The sequence below is a fragment of the Pantherophis guttatus genome, chromosome 3, assembly GCF_059756535.1.
Source record: "Pantherophis guttatus breed Tessera chromosome 3, ASM5975653v1, whole genome shotgun sequence".
In the NCBI taxonomy this organism is placed as follows: Eukaryota; Metazoa; Chordata; class Lepidosauria; order Squamata; family Colubridae; genus Pantherophis; species Pantherophis guttatus.
This window is the reverse complement of record NC_142065.1, coordinates 94566397-94579224: the sequence shown is the minus strand read 5'-3', so window position 1 is coordinate 94579224 and position 12828 is coordinate 94566397. Positions and strand designations below refer to the sequence as shown.

Sequence of the window (12828 nt, the reverse complement as noted above, 5' to 3'; positions counted from 1 at the left end):
CTCCATCCGGGAGTGTGGGAGGACCCCTTGGAGGGCAGGGCTGAGGATTTTGTGTAGTATCTGCATGACAAAGTCCCTCAAATTCGGAAAGGCTTGGACTCTGACTGGGTAGATATAGGCGGGGTGATGGAGACAGGTCTTGAGAACGTTATCTGGGAGGAGTTTGACCCAGTGACCACTGAAGATGTGGACAGGATTCTGGGTAGACTTAGCACAGCCACTTGTTTATTGGACCCGTGTACCTCCTGGTTGGCGCTGGCTTCCCGGGAGGTTACACGAGGCTGGCTTCAGGAGGTTGTTAACGCTTCTTTGAAAGAGGGCTACTTTCCCACCATCTTGAAAGAGGCGGTGGTGAGGCCCCTCCTCAAGAAGCCCTCCCTGGACCTGGCTGTTTTAGCAAATTATCGTCCTATCTCCAACGTTCGCTTTCTGTCGAAGGTTGTTGAGAGTGTGGTGGCATGACAGTTTCCCCAGTACCTGGATGAAGCGGTCTATCTCGATCCATTCCAGTCGGGCTTCAGGCCTAGGCACAGCACGGAAACGGCATTGATCGCATTGGTTGATGATCTCTGGAGGGCTCGGGACAGGGGCTGTTCCTCTGTCCTGGTCCTGTTAGATCTCTCAGCGGCTTTTGATACCATCGACCATGGTATCATGCTGCACCAGATGGAGGGGTTAGGGGTGGGGGGCACTGTGTTGCAGTGGTTCTCCTCCTTCCTCTCTGACCGGTCACAGTTTGTGTTGATGGGGGGCCAGAGGTCGACTCCGAGGCGCCTTGTATGTGGGGTGCCACAGGGGTCGGTCCTCTTGCCCCTTCTGTTCAACATTTATGTGAAGCCGCTGGGTGAGATCATCCATGGTTTCAGGGTGAAGTACCATCAGTATGCTGATGACACTCAGCTGTACATCTCCACCCCGGACCACCCCAATGATGCCCTTGATGTCCCAGTGTCTGGAGGCCATGCGGATCTGGATGGGGAGAAACAGGCTCAAGCTCAACCCATCCAAGACCGAGTGGCTGTGGCTTCCGGCGTCCCGATATAGTCAGTTGGTGCCATCTCTGACTAATGGGGGCAAGTCATTGGCCCCCACAGAGAGGGCTCGCAACTTGGGTGTCCTCCTGGATGCATGGCTATCTTTAGAAGAGCATGTGACGGCTGTGGCCAGGGGGGCTTTTTATCAGGTTCACCTGATTTGCCAGTTGCGTCCCTTTCTGGATCGGGACTCCTTATGCATGGTCACTCATGCCCTCGTCACTTCCCACCTGGAGTACTGCAATGCTCTCTACATGGGGCTCCCCTTGAAGAGCACCCGGAGGCTTCAACTGGTCCAGAATGCGGCCGTGCGGGTGATTATGGGAGCATCATGGCGCTCCCATGTAACACATCTGCTGCATGAGCTGCACTGGCTCCCAGTGGTCCTCCGGGTGCAATTCAAGGTGTTGGTGACCACCTTGAGAGTGCTCCATGTCTTAGGGCCTGGATATTTATGGGACCGCCATCTGCCACTGAGAGCCTTCCACCGGCCAGTACGCTCCCACAGAGAGGGGCTCCTCTGGGTGCCATCGGCCAAACAATGCCGACTGGTGGCCCCCAGGGGGAGAGCTTTCTCTGTCGGAGCACCTGCCCTCTGGAATGAGCTCCCCCTGGAGATATGGATGATTCCAGACTTAGATACTTTCCATTGGGCCCTCAAAACCTTTTTATTTCATCAAGTTGGGCTGGCCTAATCTCTCCAATTGTGTATTTTAAGTTGGATTTTTAATGGGGGATTTTAACTGTCGGGCCAAAATGTTTAATTTATTTTTAAATTGTTGTTAAATTTTGTATTTGATGTTTTTTACTTCTGGCTGTTCACCGCCCTGAGTCCTTCGGGAGAAGGGCAGTATATAAATTTAAATATTAAATATTAAATTAAATTATGATTTACTGCAAAACCACACCAATGGCGAACCATTGGTATACTTAACAAATACATATTCACTTAATGACTGTGATAATTCATTTAATGACCACCACAAAAATATTTATAAAATCTAGTCACTCTCATGACTGACTCACTTTATGATCATAACATGTTGCATAACTGTGATAGAAAGTCTCCATTAAGGTATAACTCAAGGACTGCCTGTAATATGTAAACTTCCCTTGCTGATGTGTAACCTAAGCAACTCTGTGGATGGGGAGATAGAGAGAGGTTGAAGAGCCAGCAAACTTGCCCCCCGAAAGCAACTTCTTTGTAAAAGATTCTGTGGCATTTCCTCCTTGCCGGTACTTACCGGGGCTAAACATGGGTGGTCCTGAAGGAATCTTTCTGATATTGTACATATTAGATTTTCAACAATAAATTTTTGTTAATTGTAATCACCCTCTCATCTTTCCCTATATACTTCCTTCCATCTGACTCAAAAATGTTAAAGCTGGCAACAGTTCTTTCCCCAGAGAAATAAATCCATTTCTTACTATTAATTTATCAATATCTATTATCTATAGTTTCTTTCTTTTTATCAAGTTTAAATGGTGCCAGCTGAGAATTTATTCTATAGGCTGTAATTCTCTCACCTTTCCTTTCCTTATCTTTTTTAGAGATAGAGCATAGTAGAATACAATTGTGAGATATTGAGGGGGGGAGAGAGACAGAGAGGGAGTGGGAGAGAGGGGGAGGGAGAGGGAGGGAGAGAGAGAGTTTATACAGTGTAGAGAGCACAAATATTCATTCAAAACAGCAATGGTGGGCAGAAGCAGGGAAGAAAATAATTGTAGAATATCTCTAACCCTTCAGCTATCGAATTTGAAAGTAACAGCTTGATACGAGATGGCAATCATTACCTATTGTACAAATGGTTTGTTAATTTTACAATTATTGGGAAAAGAAAACCTTCTGTGGTCTACGTTTACAGGGTCAATACTTTTCTTACTTTTCCCCCCATATAAGAAACATAAATCAATTGATTAAAAAAGGGAAACAAGAAAGCCCAGCCTAGGCAACTGTCAGGCAACCATCAAAAACAGTGATAAATAATTAATTATTTATTTTATTATTATTTGCTCAAAGGTTCAATTAGTGTGAATATAAGCGAATGTAATCTTAGCTTCAATGTCTTGAGATGTGAATATTTCCCTGTTTTTCTTCTCCTAAAGGATATCATCACTGTGAATTAAGATATATACTAATTACTTTTGTATGTATCCTGATGTAAACACAACTGAAATACATCTCTAAAATTTCAAACTTCTGACTTATCTCCTTGGAACAGGTTATGGTTCCTAGATGATCTATGTTTTTATGCATGTATCATGTGCTATAGGGGCAGCCCAAGGCATAATGGAGGCTCTCATAAAATCACCCCATCTAGAAGGAAGACGAGAGAAAAATTGGGGGGAAATGTAGATTCATACTGACAGCATGTACTTGGTTAAATTATGGTAGAAATATGGTAGATATATAAATTATATTTATATAATATAAATATATTTCATTTTTACATCTGTTCATTTCAACTTTTGAGGATCTTTTTTGTTTATAAGCAAAATAAACCATTAAACATAAAGTAGCGTTATTAGACATGGTGATCATTTGGTTATCATCCTATCCTCTTTTTTATTAACTGAAGCAAAGTCCCTCACAACAGGTGTGAATTTACAATACTGATGCAAGGTATTTTGCTATACACAAATCAGTTGCTCAAAAATCTTGCATTTAAGAAGGGGATTGGAATTATACTGTAAGTCTATGATATCCTTAAAGAATCTGCCATTACAAATTTCCAAAAAGCCACAGGTGGAGAATGGAACTCTTTGCTTTTGCTGAAAGAAATTGCTTCTTTGATGAACGCAGCAGAAGCTGCTTTCCTTAGTAACCCCTTGATTTCTTTTCTTCTTAACTTACCATTTTGAGAAGAGCCCCCAGGCCAGAGAAGAACAGCAGCAACCAAGAGTAGCCAGCTCTTCATAGCTCTTCAGGCAATGTCTGAACTACCAAACCTCAGATCGGCAGTTTGGCAATCTCGGTGGATTTCTCCCAGCTGCTACCATCCCTTCCTCGTTTTTTGTTTGTTTCTTTGTTGTCAAGGAATCTGGGAGAAGACAGTATTACAGGAATAAGAATATGATCTTGCCAGCTAAGAGAGGATTTCACGAGAAATTTTTGAACTTTGTGTTGCAATAATTACCATAAACAAATAAAGCAATACTTTGGCTTTTCAGGCAGTGCTTCCGATTCTTATGAAGGAAAAAAAAAACACTACTTGCATTCAAGAATCTTTCCAATGTCTTCAGCAGCAGCAGCTATCATCAAAATTATTATACATGACATTTATGAATCTGACAGATCTATTTTGCATTTATGATGTATAGGAACCACACGTTGTAGATATCCAATATCTTTCTTTAAAAAAATTGTAGTTTTACAATCTTCAGTCAAATACAGTTAATCATTGGCAATCCCATGGGAGACTGTACCCTTTGGTGCCTGTTTGTTTCCCCTTCCCCTCCCCCCGATTCTGGAGAGCTAGGGTTGGATTTAACTTTTACAAATATCTAGGAAGTCAAAATAATATCAACTCCCAGTGGATATAAGAACAGAGAAAATAAGAAAGATATTGCCTCCTTATCAGAAGGATACAAGATCTACCTTTTTCTTCTTACCTCATTTTTATACCTGTGTATAAGAGCTATAAAAACTTGGTTTTTACCAAGTTCCCTTCCCTCCTGAAAAAGGGAATTAAATCACTATAGCTCCCCTCACACAAAAGCTCACACAATAGTGTAAAGCACCCCCATCATCAGGGGTGGGTTCTACTTACCTCTACTACCGGTTCGCAGTGGGGCCATGTGCCCTTCTGCGCATGTGCAGACGCATTTTGATGATGTTGTGTCAGTGGGCAGAGCGTCCCGCCGGTTTTACTACCAGTTCTATAAAACCGGTGCAAACTCGGGGCAACCCACCACTGCCCATCATAGTCCCAAGCCAATTGTGTGAGACAAGTTTTGAGGTCAATCCAGAAGGCCTAGAGGGTGGGGTCATATATCATCTCCAGCAGCAAGATTGTAACCATGGCAAAGAAGGCTCTTTTCCTAGAACCTCTTAGTTGAAGTTCCTTGACTGATGGGTTCTATAGCATGCTACTTCTAGTAAATGGCTAAAATTATTCAAGTGACACAAAAATTGTAGACCATACTATCACTGAGCAATTCTTCCTTTTTAATAAATAATTATTGACACAATAACATACAATAAACTTTAAGAAGGTTTACAAGGCATTTTTAATATTAACATTGGTCCACACCTTAAAGACCTTTAGAAAAACAGCTAGCATCTCTCCTTGGCCCTTTGGGTCAGGAAAACCAGAACCAGATGATTAATTTCTTATCACCATTTTATTTGCTTAGAAGGTGTAAATAAATGTGTGTTTTTTCTTAGTATTTGTTGATGGTTTTTTTTTCTATGCTTCTTCTTGAGCAGAGGCTTATACCAGGAGACATCGATGTTCCCTTCCAATTCTGTTATTCTGTTACATCTTTATATACTGTCTTTTTTCTTTATGATATTCTTAAAATACCCTGTTTCCCTGAAAATAAGACATTCCCTAATAATAAGCCCAATTGGGCTTTTGAGTGCATGTGCTAAAATAAGCCTCCCCACAAAAATAAACCCTCCCTGAAAATATTTAAATGCAGAGTTGGAAATCAGGTAAGACAGCAAGAGGAACCGCATCTTACTCCATGCAACACAAAATAATAATAAGACCTCCCCCAAAATAAGGCCAAACGCTTATTTTGGGGTTCAAAAAATATAAGACAGGGTCTTATTTTCAGGGAAACACAGTATTTTTTTCTGTTTCTGGTTCTTTTTTCATTCTTTTCTGCCGTTCCTATTTCTCTTTTTTTTAACTTTGTATCTTTAATGTATAAAGTTTAATAAAAATGGTGTGTTGTTAATGATTACAATAAAAAGCAGACTGCAAATACAGCTGTTACTTGTCAACACAGGAGAACTGCCATTTCTTTCTTTTTGCAATATACATTTTTGGTTTTGAGTAGGCTGTCTGTTTAAGCCTAATAAACATCTGTATTGAGAGTGTCAAGACAGTATATTACAATAGGCTCGTAATTCTGCTATCTGATTTCTTTTTGTGCTTGGTTATATTAAAAGTACATTCAAAATCCTATTAATATAATGTAAAAGAAATAATCCCATTGCCTCTAAAATATTTTTCAAAAACCTGAAAAACAATTAATATTACTATTCATATAAACATTTTCTTTTCACAATTTAAGAATACAATTCTGCTGTATGTTGCATATATATAAATGAAGATGTGAGAAACCCATTCAATGCATTCTGCTAAGAGAAATCTGTTTACTGGCCACTGATTAGCTTTCCTCACACAATCTAGAAAACAGAACATTTTTTTTTTAAAAAAATGTCCCTTATTTCCCTCCTCCCCTTCATGAATTACTGCCTTGTTGTGGCGAAGGGACTTGCGTAACTCAACGAAACTATAAGCTATGCCCTGCAGGGCCACCCAAGATGGATAGGTCATAGCAGAGACCTCTGACAAAATGTGATCCACTGGAGAAGGAAATGGCAATCCACTCCAGTATCTTTGCCATGAAAACCCAATGGACAGTACCGAAAAGAAAGAAGATATGATGCTGGAAGATGAGTCCCTCAGGTCGGAAGGTGTCCAATATGCTACTGGGGAAGAGCAGAGGGCTAGTACTAGTAGTGCCAGAAAGAATGAAGCAACTGGGCCAAAGCCAAAAGGAACTCAGCTGTGGATGCATCTGGTTGTAAAAGGAAAGTCTGATGCTGCAAATATTTTTTCTCCATAGGATCCTGGAATGTAAGATCCATGAATCAAGGCAAGCTGGACATGGTCAAACAAGAGATAACAAGACTGAATATTCACATTTTAGGAATCAGCGAACTAAAATGGACAGGAATGGGTGAATTTAATTCAGATGACCATCAGGTATACTACTGCGGGCAAGAAACCCTCAGAAGAAATGGAGTAGCCTTCATGTTCAATAAAAGAATAGGAAAAGCAATACTGGGATACAATCCCCAAAATGACAGAATGATCTCAGTTCGAATCCAAGGCAAACCATTCAATATCACAGTAGTCCAAGTCTATGCCCCAACCACTGGTACTGAAGAGGATGAAATTGACCAGTTCTATGAAGCCCTACAGCACTTTATAGAATTATCACCAAAAAACCATGGTCAAAACAAACACTCTTTTCCAAGAACCCAAGAGATGACTCTACACATGGACATCACCAGATGGTCAACACAGAAATCAGATTGACTATATGCTCTGCAGCCAAAGATGGAGAAGCTCTATACAGTCAGTAAAAACAACACCAGGAGTTGATTGTTGCAAAATGTAGGCTTAAATTGAAGAAAGTAGGGAAAAGCACTAAGCCACTCAGTCCTAAAGGAGATCAACCCTGACTGCTCTTTAGAAGGCCGGATCCTGAAGATGAAACTCAAATATTTTGGCCACCTAATGAGAAGGAAGGACTCACTGGAGAAGAGCCTAATGCTGGGAAAGATTGAGGGCAAAAGAAGAAGGGGACAAAAGAGAATGAGGTGGCTGGATGGAGTCACTGAAGCAGTAGGCGTGAGCTTAAATGGACTTTAGAGGATGGTAGAGGACATGAAGGCCAGGAGGAACATTGCCCATGGGGTCGCGATGGGTCAGACACGACTTCTCAACTAACAGCAACAACTGTCAAAAAGAAAAAGAAAGGGAAAAAAAGAAAAGAAAAACAAAGCCTTGTTTCCCATCTTAGATGTTAATAGGCATAAATCTGTTTGGCTGAACCTCCTTCTGATTATGAACATCAAGTTTTATTATGCTAACTCCAGAGCAACAACAGCACAAGCAACTGTTTGTGGGTCTTTGATTGGATAGTGAGTTGAAGTGTTTACTGTACTACTCTGTTTCTTTACAAAATATATTACAAACTGTTTGGCAATGGAAAATCATTTTTGGATTTTTTTTTTTTTTTAAGAATTCAACACATCTACACACTAAAAATATCGTTTACAATTATCTATTGTTATTGCTTTAAGATGGGTTGTTAATTGATAATTCAGAATAATCAAATGTTTACAGCTAAAATTCAGGGAAAATTCCTCACTCCAGATGCATTTTTAAAAAGTTATTCATAATGTTGCATTATAATATTTTATCTGCCTTAAACATGACCTATAAACTTGTTTTTAAATGTTATCATTTTCCCAGTAGTTACAGTTGGTAAAATTTGTCTTTTATGAAATAGGCTTTTAGGTTTGGATCCACTGCTTATAACTCTGTATACAATCTAGCTTCATGTGGTCACATTAAAGAGAACAATATATGATTTCAGAGATTCATCTTCTGGCTCAAAGGTGCTATATATCTCCTGTTATTCATTTACTTAGATCTGTAAAATAAAAAGTGAAGAGCAAAGAAGTAAATTTGCAACATTTTCAATTATTATCTTTGAAAATAAAAGATAAAGGAGACAGAATACTATTTAACGTGGAATAGGTTTTATCAATGGTTAGAGATAAGAGGTAGAAATTAGATGAAGAAAGAGTATTGTTATGTTTAAGTAAAATATGAATGTTGTTTATAATCATATGCATGCCAATATATAGGAACAATAGGAATAATAGGAGCATAAATAAGTGAATATAATTATAAATATGGTTAGAATCATTTTGTTATATTATTACTATTGCTATAAATATATGTGTTATCTTTTTTTTTTCTTTCCTTTTTGTAAAATGTTATGCTCGGACAATACACTGTATTCAAAATACTTATATATAAATAAAAAAACCTTGACATTAAAAAAAAAGAAATAAATTTGCATCTGTACATTTTACGTATTCCTTTTAAAAGTGATTCATCCGATCTGCAGCAGAAAGCAACCTGCAATAATTTTAACATATCGAACTACATAGACAAGAAGATTCTGAAATGTCAGCATCGCCATTTTTTTTAAGCCAGATGGCTAAAACTACTCAAGTGACTCAAAAACCATAGACCATTTTATCACTGAGCAATTTCTATTTTTTTTTTAAGATGACTTCTGACACAATGACATCTAATAAAGTTTAATAATTTATTAGGCATTCTTGATATTTTGGAATATAAACTCTGGCATTTAGAATGAACCTGAAGCACCAACATTTTAAAAACAGGAGAGGGGAATTAGATGTTACCAAATTTTAATTCATCCTCACAGGGGATACACTTGAGGAAAGCTGGGATACAAATGAATACTGGGAACTGTAGTCCAGCAATACCAAGAAAGCCCCCATTTCCTTATTAACTAACAAAGAAAAAGTTCCAATAAAATGTCCATTACAGAAATATTTCATATTTACATGTATATCACAACACAAATTGATATTTTACTAATAGTGTTTGCAGTTTCAATTAAAGTTTCATCATACAATAAGATTCCTGTGATCAAATAAAATCCTGTCCATACAGAGTAATGGGAGAAAACTACTATGGGAATGGGAGTAATACTTAAAAACCATGAGGCATGGGACAGGGAGGTACAAACATCACCCATCGTTTCATCTCTTCTAGTCTGATCCTAAATCCTGGCAAATTCCAAGACTGAAGACCAGGAGACCCCTCTGTCCTGAGGCTGAAATGAGTGGACTTCAGGGAGCTATTTTCATTCATTTCATTGTTCTCAGTGCAATAAATTCAGTATGCACCCTAAAGTTTTCAGGAGAAAGCAAGTAATTCTTAGACTGGATTTGGTTGTCCCTTGAAGTCAATAGAATTTCATTTAGTGATGGACAGCTTTTCTTGTCCAGGCAGAGGTGGGTTTCAGCAGGTTCTGACCAGTTCTAGAGAACTGATAGCGGAAATTTTGAGTAGTTTGGAGAACCGGTAAATACCACCTCTGACTGGCCCCACTCCTATCTATTCTCTGCCGCCCGAGTCCCAGCTGATCGGGAGGAAATGGGGATTTTGCAGTAACCTTCCTCTGGATTAGGGAGGGAATGGAGATTTTACAGTATCCTTCCCCTGGAGTGGGGCCAGAATGGAGATTTTACAGTATCCTTCTCCTGCCATACTCACCAAGCCATACCCACCAAGCCATACCCACAGAACCAGTAGTAAAAAAAATTTTGAAACTCACCACTTTGTCCAGGTCATTTCAGAGAGTTTTCTTGTTCAATCTATTTTCCATTTATTCTAAACTTGAAAATATTTCATGGGATACCTTATTTTACATGTAATGAATCATTACATACTGGCTGCCAGCAGTTTCGCAGTTTGATTCTCACTGGCTCAAGGTTGACTCAGCCTTCCATCCTTCCAAGATTAGTAAAATGTGGACCCAGATTGTGGGGGCAATATCTTGACTCTGTAAACCACTTAGAGAGGGCTGTAAAGCACTGTGAAGTGGTATATAAGTCTAAGTGCTATTTCTATTTCTATTATCAGTAATTACTAATTCAGTTAATTTTATTTTTTGTTTTGGTCCTGTGGCTTCTGACAGGTATTTAAAAATATGCATGTAGTCACATGAGTAAGTGAGTAAGTTATATATGCAAGTTCAAAGGAGAATATTTCAATATCAATGCAAATGAAATAAAGAAAAATGTATGGGCATTCATGTTAGAAGGGTTATGTCTGCAGTCTTGGCAGGATTAGTTTGAGATGTATTTCCTGACTCTCGAGGAGCTGCCTTCAGCTGCGTCTGTGAGGTATTTCCGGTTCCTGTCATATGTAGATATATACCTGTAATGATGGCTTATTAGGGTGCTTTTATTGATGATTAAACCTACTTGAAACATGATGTCAGAAGCCTGAATCGATGTTTTCTGGATACATTTGAAGCATACTCCCAAAAGATAAGCAGTGGAAGTATGGCAGCTGCTAACAGTATACCTCTGCCTGAGCCTATGAGGGCTAGTGGAGACTGCAGTAGCAATTGGAATGAGTTCAGGGCAGAGTTCGAAGATTATGCCTTAGCTACAGGCTTGGAAGAGAAGTCGGCAGCAGTTCAAGCTGCCACATTAAGGAGATTGATGGGCAGTGAATGTCTCCATATCTACAAACACAATTTAACACTTTCTGTGGAGCAAGAAAGAGATACCAAAGTTATTCTAGACGCTTTAGAGACTTATTTCTGACCTCTTAAAAATGTTATTTTTGAAAGATACATATTTGGCAGCTGCAAGCAAGAAGAAGGTGAAACTGTAGATAATTTTGTCACACGCTTAAAGAAAAAAGCAGCCAGTTGTGACTATGGTCCCTTAAGGGATGAGCTCATTCAGGACAAAATAGTTTTGGGCGTTACTAGTGAAAGAAAACGCCACTGTCTCTTGAGGGAGCATAATTTAAGCCTACAAGCAGCAATTGAGATGTGTCGGACTATAGAATTTAATGACAAATGGCTGAGAGTTCTAGAGCGGGGTAAGGACTATGTTAATACAGTCTCTAAACAACAGCCAAGTATGATGACTTATCAATACAAATATCAGAATAAAAGGCAGCTTTATAATTCATCTGTGAACAATTAAGTAGCATGCAAATATTGTGGCAGTATGCACATACAAGAGAGAGAGCAGTGTCCAGCATATGGGAAAATCTGCAGAGTGTCTGGGAGGCTTAACCATTTTGCAGGAGTGTGTCAGGCACGAGAAAGGGAAATAAGGAAGCTGCATACAATTGAGCAAACGTTAGACTCGGAGAATGCATCTCAGGAGGAGGCATCTTTGTTTATCACTGATGCGGTTTATAGCAAAGAATGTATCAGTACAATACACTCCAAGGGCAAAAAATGGTTTGTGAATCTCAGGTTTAACAACATAATTCAACCCTGCCAGCTGGACTCAGGTGCAACCTGTGATGTTATGAGTTTAAAGGACAAAATGAAATTGGCATCCAAGATTCTTCTTCAGCCTAGCAGTACTAAATTGAAGTTATATTCAGGAGAATTAATGAACTCACTGGGCATATTTCAAACAGAATGCAGCATATGTGGGGATCTTTATAAACTTGAATTTGAGATTGTGGAAACTGATCAGAAACCATTATTGTCAGGATCAACATGTGAGCGTTGGGGTTGATGCAGTTTACCATTCCGGCCGAGTTACACAATGTTGTGAGTTACCCCCCTAAATCTTTGGTGGGGCCATTGACAAAACAGCAAATCCTCCAAGTATACCAGGAAGTGTTTGAGGGCCCCATAGTATCTGTTCCAGGAGAGGTTCATTTTGAACTTGACCCTGCTATTTCCCCAGTACAAAGTGCACCACGCAATGTGCCTATAGCTATTAAGCAGCAGGTTAAAGCACAAATGGATAAGTACGAGGCGGAAGGACATATTACATCAGTAACTGAGCCCACTAGTTGGATAAGCAACATGGTTGTTATTAGAAGGTCAGAGAAGATTAGAATTTGCATTGATCCCAAAATTCTGAATATGGCCCTGAAGCGGTCACATTAATTAATGCCAACGCTTGATGACGTTTTGCACAAGCTACCCAAAGCATGGGTTTTTATGCTTGTTGACGCTAGAGACGCCTTTTTACAGTGTAAGATAGATGAAATAAGTAGTTACATGACTATGTTCTGGACCCCATGGGGTAGAAAGAGATGACTTAAATTACCCTTTGGAGTTTCGGTAGCACCAGAAGTATATCAACAAAAGGAGCATGAATTACTGAGTGGGCTCGATGGAATTGAGCCAATAGCTGATTATATTCTTATAATTGGCTGTGGTGAAACAGACAAAGAAGTTGAGCATGACCATAATGAGAAGTTAATAGCACTATTAGATCGGTGTAGGCAGG

General features: G+C 39.4%; 1 protein-coding gene and 1 pseudogene across 3 annotated transcripts in view; one reads left to right on the top strand and one right to left on the bottom strand.

Annotated features, from left to right (window-relative positions):
- Nucleotides 1-4053, bottom strand: part of LOC132711448 (complement factor H-related protein 1-like) — a 45468-nt gene extending 41415 nt beyond the window's left edge. The window contains exon 1 of one of the 2 annotated variants that reach the window (XM_060690389.2): nt 3889-4053. In XM_060690389.2, coding sequence (XP_060546372.2) covers nt 3889-3952 — 64 coding nt within the window. In that variant the 5' untranslated portion in view covers nt 3953-4053. The remainder of the gene's footprint in view (nt 1-3888) is intronic. The other variant, XM_087890066.1, reaches the window with a different exon arrangement.
- Nucleotides 4054-10712: 6659 nt separating this feature from the next.
- Nucleotides 10713-12482, top strand: LOC148114691 (uncharacterized; annotated as a pseudogene). The gene has a single exon (XR_015733400.1). The product of XR_015733400.1 is annotated as an uncharacterized LOC148114691 (transcript).
- The last annotated feature ends 346 nt before the right edge of the window (nt 12483-12828 follow it).